The sequence below is a fragment of the Chrysemys picta genome, chromosome 23, assembly GCF_011386835.1.
Source record: "Chrysemys picta bellii isolate R12L10 chromosome 23, ASM1138683v2, whole genome shotgun sequence".
In the NCBI taxonomy this organism is placed as follows: domain Eukaryota; kingdom Metazoa; phylum Chordata; order Testudines; family Emydidae; genus Chrysemys; species Chrysemys picta.
In genome coordinates, this window is record NC_088813.1 from 9,324,059 (window position 1) to 9,332,466 (window position 8,408).

Consider the following 8,408-nt stretch of genomic DNA (forward strand, 5'->3'; position numbering starts at 1 on the left):
TGGGTGAAGGGGTGGAGACAAAGGGATGGGGATAAAAAGGGGCAGCTGGCTGGGTTGGGTCCTCTAGCAGCTACATCCGGATCTGCAGGGAGGCTGCTTGTCCTCGGCTCCACTGGGTACAGCTGTGCAAGGTAAAAAGGAGGCGCAAGGTGTCTGCTCTGTAACGGGGTAAATGCAAGGTCATTGCATTGAGCTGGAGAGAGAGAGAGAGAGAGAGAGAGACACTCTGGCTTGAGCAGGGAATTTAGGATTTTAAACTCGTAGGAGTGACGTTTGGGGTTGGGAAGGAATTTTCCCCTAGGTCAGGTTGGCAGAGACCCTGGGTTTGTTTGGTTTTTTCCCCCCCTTCCTCTGCAGCATGGGGCATGGGTCACTTGCAGGTTCAAACTTGCATAAATGGTGGCTTCTCTGTAACTTGAAGTTTTTAAATCATGATTGGAGCACTTCAATAACCCAGCCAGAGGTTGGGGGATCTGGCCCATTACAGGAGTGGGTGGGTGAGGTTCTGTCACCTGCAACGTGCTGGAGGTCAGACCAGATCAGTGGTTCTCAAATAAGGGTATGGGTGCTCGAGGTATTCCAGGGGGCACTCAATCATCTAGATCAATGTTTCTCAACTGGAGGGATGCAGTCCCCAGGGCAGGGGTGGGCAAACTTTTTGTGTCGAGGGCCACATCTGGGTGGGGAAATTGTATGCAGGGCTGGGGCAGGGGGGTGGTGTGCGTGAGGGAGTGTGGGATGTGGGAGGGGGTGCTGTGTGCAGGAAGGGGCTCAGGGCAAGGGATTGGAGCGGAGGAGGGGTGCGGGGCATATGAGGGGGCTCAGGGAAGGGGGTTGGGGTGCTGGAGGGGTGTGAGGTGCAGGCAGGGGGCTCAGGGAAGGGGGTTGGGGTGCAGGAGGGATGCAGGGTGCAGCAGGTGGCTTGGTGCAGGGTGTATGAGGGGGCTCAGGGAACAGGGTTGGGGTGCAAGAGGGGTACAGACTGCGGGAGGGGGCTTAGGGCAGGGGGTTGGGGTGCAGGAGGGGTGTGAAGTGCAGGCAGGGGGCTTATGGCAGGGAGTTGGGGTGGGGTGCAGGAGGGGTTCAGGCTCTGGCCAACTTACCTCAAGCGGCTCTGGCATGGCAGTGGCATGCACCGGGGCCAGGGCAGGTTACCTGCATGCCTGTCCTGTCCCCTGCCCCACGCTGCTCCAGGAAGCGTTGCAGTCCCTCAGGGCTTGTGGGGGGTGAAGAGCTCCATGTGCGCTGTCCTTGCCGCGCCTCCAGGTACCTCCCCTGAAGCTCCCATTGGCCGCGGTTCCCCGTTCCTGGCCAATGGGAGCTGTGGGGGGTGTGTGCCTGGAGGCAAGGGCAATGCACAGAGCCCTCTGCCCCCCCCACCCGGGGGCCACTTCTGAGAGCGGCGTGGGGCCCGCGGCGCCATAGGGGGCAAACCCGTGGGCTGGATCCAAGGTGCTGAGGGGCCAGATCTCACCCGTGGGCTGTAGTTTACCCAACCCTGAGCTGGGGGCGGGGGGTCACGGGACAGGTTTTGGGGAGTTGCAAGTTCAGGGCTGGCATTAGGGGGTGGCAAGCAGGGCAGTTGTCCCGCGTTCCATGCCACAGGGGACCCCGTGAAGCTAAGTTACATGCTTCAGCCCCCTGCCTGGGGCACAGGCTTCCGACAAGGCTCAGGCGTGACAAACAGGCTCAAGTATCACCCTGAAATGTACGTACAATATTTCTATCCCAGTCGATTTATTTTACTATTGTATGGTAAAAATGAGTCGGCAATGTGTCAGTAACAGTGTGGCTGTGACGCTTCTGTCTTTTTATGTCTGATTTTACAAGCAAATAGTTTTTAAGTGGAGGTGAAAAGTGGGGTGCACAAGACAAATCCGCCTCCTAAAAGGGGCACAGGAGTCTGGAAAGGTTGAGCCCCGCTGGACTAGCTGATCACGATGGTCCCTTCTGACCTTGAAGACTATGAGACATGAGCCTGGCTCATAATGCCCAGCCCCCAATCCTGGGGAATAGACTGCTTGTTCTTCCAGTGTGTTCGTGGAAGAGGTGAGAGCTTGAGAACCCTTTGGGGAAGCAACAGAGGGTCCTGTGGCACCTTTAAGACTAACAGAAGTATTGGGAGCATAAGCTTTCGTGGGTAAGAACCTCACTTCTTCAGATGCATCAGAAGTGAGGTTCTTACCCACGAAAGCTTATGCTCTCAATACTTCTGTTAGTCTTAAAGGTGCCACAGGACCCTCTGTTGCTTTTTACAGATTCAGACTAACACGGCTACCCCTCTGATACCTTTGGGGGAGGTTAGCGTTTACCGGTCATCTCCAGCAGAGGGCAGTGGTGCGCACACACCTCCCTCCCCTAATTGACTGGCAGGCAGCGGAATGGTAACAGGGCGGAGGGCTGGTGTCACTTTTGTACCTGCAGGTGCCTCAGAGGAAGACAACCCCCTTCGGGCGCCATGTGGCGGCAATCTCAGCTTCTCTTCCTGCTGTGTCTGGTTCTGTCCAGCGGCTCTGCTGACAAGTTTACAGGTCCGTTTAGTTTTGCTTATTTCCATTGCTCCCCAAAATCAAAATCCGCTTGGTGCGGGGGCCGGGTGCTACGTGGACAGACAGCGCTGGGGACTGCGCGCTTCTGCTTTCTCCTTGCCGTGGGCAACGGCATTGATTGCACAGAGGCAGCTCTGCCATCGCCCTACCCTGGAAGTGAGTCCCCATGGCCTGTGCTGTCCTTGCTCCCTTCCCTGCAGACCCCTAAACTCCCATGTGTGCGCGATGGATGCTTGTGTGATGCTATAGCATCATAGGCTTGCATGGTGTCTTAGAAGTGGCCTGGTAGCACTAAGGTCTCTAGTTAAGGCTGCATGACGGCTTCTCTTCTCGGGAGCTTCCTGAGACGTTCCAGACCTGGCCTCTGCCCAAAAATGTGTGTGTTGGTTTTTTTAAATGGTTTTTCGTTGGTGACGAATCACAGCTCATCTCCTGCTGAGCACAAGAAGAGGGGTGGGGAAAATACTCTTGTGACCTTTCTGTAGAGCAGTGCCATACGTGAAACCCAGGGCATAAAATGCTGAGCTCTGGGACCTGATCCTGCCAGTGGGTCGCTGCACCCACATGGATCCTCGAGCTGGATCAGGCCCTCGGTGTGGAACTAGCCCTCGCTTAGATGCACCTCTGGGTGGTCCAGAGAAACCTGGCTTTGATTGGACCAGTGTGGCAAGTACAGAAACATGAGCAGAGATGAGCACACAGATAAGGTTGGGAAGGGGCCAGGGGAGTCGTACAATACCGTGTTGTTTGTGGTATTAAAGGCTGTGTTGTGATAAATACGCACAAGAGTTACAGGTTCTGAGCCCAACTTTAACTGTAGCCTTTTCTGGCTGGAAGGCCCGATGGGTCAGCACCCAGATCACTGCTTCACCCAGGAAAACACGGAGACGAGACCCCTGCCTCTTATAGTTTATAATCTAAGACGCTACCCTCTGCACCCAGAAAAGTCACCGGGGGCTCTGCATGAGTATCGGTGTTCCCGTGCATGGATCCGACTGCAGGATCGTGGCCTAAACAAGCCTCTCTCCCCCTGCCAGAATCCCTTCTTATTTTGGATGTGCAAAAATAAGCAAACATTAAAACACACATGCTCCCCAACGTGCCCTCTCTAACCCAGAAGCCCCAGTAACACTCAAACTGTTTTTCTGTTATTCTCTTTAGATGATGAAGAGGAGGATGGCTGCACATTAATAGATGCTCTCCCGTACGTGGTCGTGGGAGGAGGTGGGTTATTAATGCCCCTCCCCAATGGAGGCCGGGAGTGGGGGAGGGAGGGGGCAGAGGAAAAGGTGCATGATACTGGAGCAGTCCCATCCATACAGCCCAGGGTAATAGTAGATGGTTTTGTAGCAGGGTGTGTGTGTGTGTGCTGAGTTTGTTAGTTCTCCTCACAGCACAAGGCTGGGATGGGAGGGGAGAGCAGCTGAAGTCTAATGCTGCAGACAGCCCTTAACATGCTATATGACCCCCTGTAAACCAAACAGGGCCTTCCTCCTCTGCGGTGAACGCCTCGCTCGGGCTGAGTGGTTTGGGCTTCGAAAGGGGGCTGAAACAGAAACGCCTCTGATCTCGTCTGTCTCTCTCTGCTCCAGCTGCTCTGATGTACGCGGGACCAGCCGTGCTGGCTACGCTGGGGTTCCAGGCCACCGGCATAGCAGCCAACTCCGTGGGTTCCTGGCTGATGAGCTGGTCTGCCATAAGTTCGGGAGGCGGCGTGCCTGCAGGGGGAGTCGTGGCCACGCTCCAGAGCCTCGGTAGGTGGGACGTGCCCCGTGCAAGGAACACTTCAAACCCAGCCTGGGCTTTTAAAGAGCTTATTCCCCTTTCGTTTGCCTTTCACTCAGGATCGCTAGGAAGGGGGGTGTTTTGTAAGAAGAGCAGGGGGCTGGGAATCGTGGCACTTGGGGGGCTTTTAGTGCTAGAGGTCCCAACTGAGACCAAACTCCCCTCTTGATTGGTATGGTGAGAGAGCCCCTGCCCCGGGGAGTTACCATTCTAAATAGCCAGGGCAGAGGGTGCGGGGCAGCAGAGACAGTGGCAGTCACTTGCCCAGGTCCTGTACAGTGGAGCCAGGAACAGAAGCAAGGAGTCATGACGCCTGCTCGTGAAACAGTTGAGGTCAGATTGGGACCGTGTGACTCTCCCTAATATAGCGACCGAGTCCAGGCTGGCTTCTCGCCTGGACAGTGCGGGCGTTGGATCTGTTCCCTGTCCGCCGCCGGATTGACTGGGGTCTGCGCTGACTATTCACTAGCCTTTGTTCTGTGTTCCTTCCAGGAGCTCAAGCAGGCAGCATGGCCTGGGGGTCGGTCGGCTCCAAGCTGGGCTACACCGTCCACCAGAACTTCATCTGCGGCAAGAAGCAGAAGTCCAAGAAGCAGTAATCCCCCTCCCCCTGCAGCTCTCCTCTCCCCGGCTGTCGGGAAAGCTGCCTCTGGGCTCGCCATACCGAGCCTGGGCCTAGGCGTAGTTTGACTTCTGTATTTGGGGGAAGGGGTTTGATGCAATTCTCCAGGGATTTGCTCTAATTCCTATTAAAATCAATAGGTGTGTTTGGCCAGGTCTACACTACCCATGTACTGCGGTATAACTACGTCACTCGGGTGTGAAAAATCCACACGCCTGAGCAACAAAGCTATACCAGCCCCCCGGGCAATCTGGGTGTGGGCAGCTCGGTGGGGTGTCTGGATGCAGGAGAGATCTGGATGCAGAGGGCCTTGTTGGGGGATTCCAGGTGCAGGGGGAATGGGACACTGTGCGAGGGGGGGTCCAGGTGAAGGTGGTTGGGGCACAGCAGGGTGGGTCTGGGTGCAGGGGGGCATCTGAATGCATGGGGTTTGGGTGGACCGGGGGAGGGCAGCTCCCTGCACAGTGACCCCCTCCTCCCCTTTCCGCCCTCCGTGGCTGAGGAGCGATGGGGGGGCAGGTAGTGGGGGTTGGGGAAGCAGCTTTGGAGGGAGGGGGTTGCCAAAGGTGGTTGGTGCAACCGTTAAATGGTTCCCCCAAAGAAAGCGCCTGAACAGACTGTGGCTATGGGGTTTAATCCTTTGTGGGCTGGGGAGTGGGAGACCGGCCAGCAGCCTACAAGAGGCTGCAGAGGAAAAATTAAAAATAAAAAAAAAAAATGTTTGCAGCCAGGAATCTGGATAGTCGTGTTGATTGACCACACGTTGTATGTCCATCATTCACCTGGCCAGCAGCAGCATGAATTGCAGCGGAAGTTCCCCGGGGCTTCCTGCCTCACATGGTTCCTGTAGTGCTCTAGACAGTGCATGGGGGAGCTGCACTGTCATAAGGTGTGCGCCATGTGCCAGGCTTCTTCCCCTGGAGTACAACCTACTTCAGAGCCCCCCCCACCTCCCAGCACAGCAGCAACTCTCTTTCCCCCACCCCCACTCACCTGATCTGCCTGGCTCTCCTCTCCTCACTGAAGAGGACTGGTCACTGCTCTTCTGTTCTCCCCTTCAACAAGGCCCCGCCCATGTAGGGGAAACTGACCAGCACAGGTAAGCGCCCTGTGTCAGCCACTCATGCCTTCCCCCAAGTTCCTCTGTGCCCACCCAAGAGGGTTGGGGGAGGGGGTAGCAATTCCTTCCCCAGGTGCCTTGTGCCTGCGGGCCAGTACCCAGCCCATGTGATGAAACTGACAAGCACCACAGGCAGAGAGCTCCTGGCATCACCTCTCCCTATGTTCCTCCACGGGGAGGAAGTAGGAGGCAACTGCCTTGGCCTTGTATAGTTTACCTATCTCCCCCCTGCCCCGCTTACTACCCCCCCCCCCCCCCCCAGTACTCTCTACCTATGAGCCTGGGCCCTTATTGAGGGCACCAATGCAGCACTTAAGGTGATTCAATTTTGTTTGTAGCTACTCCAGGGCAGGATCTGTTCCCTGCCTGTCTGTCGCTAGCACTGGAGTGGCTAATAGTCCTTCCCTCCGGTGCCTACAGCCCCTAGACATGCACAGGGTCTTATATGAGTTTCAGTGCAAGACCGTGTGGACCCACTCCACATAACAGGAGTGGTGGCCCTTATGTTCTGCGTGAGTGCCTGTTCTCTGGCCTGGCCACTGACCTGCTCATGTCCTGACCCTTCAGCAGCCAAAGGGCGCTGGCGATCAGGAGCCCACTCCTGCAGACCTCATGTGGGCCACCCTCCTTCAGCCGAGGCGTCTCACTGCAGCCAATGAATGCAACAGCAGCCCCCCCCCCTTTCGCTCTGATGGGAGGAGCGAGGGACAGGGGAAGGGAGCGCCCACCAGATAAATCCTGCTGATGACTCGCCTTTAGAAACCAGAGTGCAATTTAGATAGAGAAATGAATCATTCACCTGCAAGCTCCAGCAACCCCAGCATCTTAGGAGTTCTCCAGGGTCTTCTGTCTGTGATGAGATTGTATTGCCTTTGTTCTGCAGTGCCCCACCTGCTTTTGCACACAATCTGAGCACTGTAGGAGCTCTGCCAGCTGGGGAAGGCTGGAGTTTACCGTCCGACTCCCTGCAAGGTACTCAGTTCTAGTGATTGCCAAAGGCCCTGTGCGAGATGGGGCAGAACTGCTACAGAGGTGAATGCTCCAAAGGTCCTTAATACTCCTTCGGTTTCCATAGAAAATGGATAGTGATTCCCATGAGGAGTACGAAGCTCAGTCTCCCCCGCCCCCCCCGAGGATTGTGACCTATGTAGCGTAGCTTGTTTAATTAGATGAGCTACTAAGAGACGCTAAACATCACTGCTCCATCAGCTGCGTTTTTTTGGTTGCACCTCGCCCATCCTCTATCCCTCTCCTTTCAAATGATAAACTTCCAGGTGTAGGGATTGTGGGCAAGACTGCTGTCATGTGTGCCGCTGTAACAAGTGTTACACCATTCTAGCAGATGAGAATCTGGCCCCCTGTTTGTACCTGTTGTCAGAAAAGCAGCTAGCCTACAGTTGTAGATCAATCTCTGATAATTTTCATATAACTTTACATTGTGCCTCTTCATATAACCTTGTGGTGGGTCTACCCACGTGTGACCTCTGTATCCTGGGACTTTGTATCAAAGCCTCATTTAGAAACTTTGCATTGCCCTTGGTATAATATTATAGCCCCTAAGGATAGAATAAGATAGAAGAAAAATTTCTTTTTGCTAGCAGTAGAACAAGAGCTCTCCCCCCCCACTCTTAATCAATTGCCCTGTTGAATGAATGAGGTGTGGATGAGCAAGGCATGAAAGGCAGCACCTCCAGACAGCCTCAACCCTTGGAGAGGGGCTGGGAGCCAGACCCAAGGACAATAAAACGTGTCAAGTGGGCTCATTAAAGACAAGCAGACATACTGACGGCCTCGGGGGTTAGAAGCAAGCACCTTCTTTTGGAAACACCCTCTTTGCAGCATTGGAATAACACTCAAAAGAAAGCAGCACAAAGGACCAATGGACACAGACACAAAGTTTGAATCTGGTATAGATTTGCATAAGAGGAAAGCTGCTATAAAAGTGAGGTGTCTTGCACAGGACCCCGGGTCTCGTCTTGTCAACATGGGAGCATCGATCCGGATCGGCAGAAGCCCGGCTCCACCCCCTCCCCCATCTAACTCACCTGGCCAGTGAAGTTAAGGGGAGCAACTAATTGGTAACAACAAGACGGAGTGTGTTTGTGTGTGTGTGTGTGTGAGTGTAAGTGTAATATATTATATGCATATAATAGTGTTAATGAATACATGTATCACTAATAAATGTGGCGTTTTGTCTTATTCCCCCTGAAAAGATCCTGTGCAGTACTTTAAGTACAACACAGTATGTGAATGCTGTCCAATGGACCCTCCAAAGTCTCCACAATCTTAATGATCGATAGTGCCTCGTTGTTTACTTATACCTACTCTCCCA

At 54.5% G+C, this 8,408-nt stretch overlaps 1 protein-coding gene across 1 annotated transcript; it reads left to right on the forward strand.

Annotated features, from left to right (window-relative positions):
* IFI6 (interferon alpha inducible protein 6) lies at positions 1 to 5,690 on the forward strand. The gene is made up of 5 exons (XM_065577056.1): positions 1 to 131; positions 2,425 to 2,531; positions 3,711 to 3,773; positions 4,142 to 4,303; positions 4,827 to 5,690. The coding sequence occupies exons 2-5, from the start codon at positions 2,459 to 2,461 to the stop codon at positions 4,931 to 4,933; spliced, it is 405 nt and encodes a 134-aa protein (XP_065433128.1). The 5' UTR covers positions 1 to 131; positions 2,425 to 2,458; the 3' UTR covers positions 4,934 to 5,690.
* The last annotated feature ends 2,718 nt before the right edge of the window (positions 5,691 to 8,408 follow it).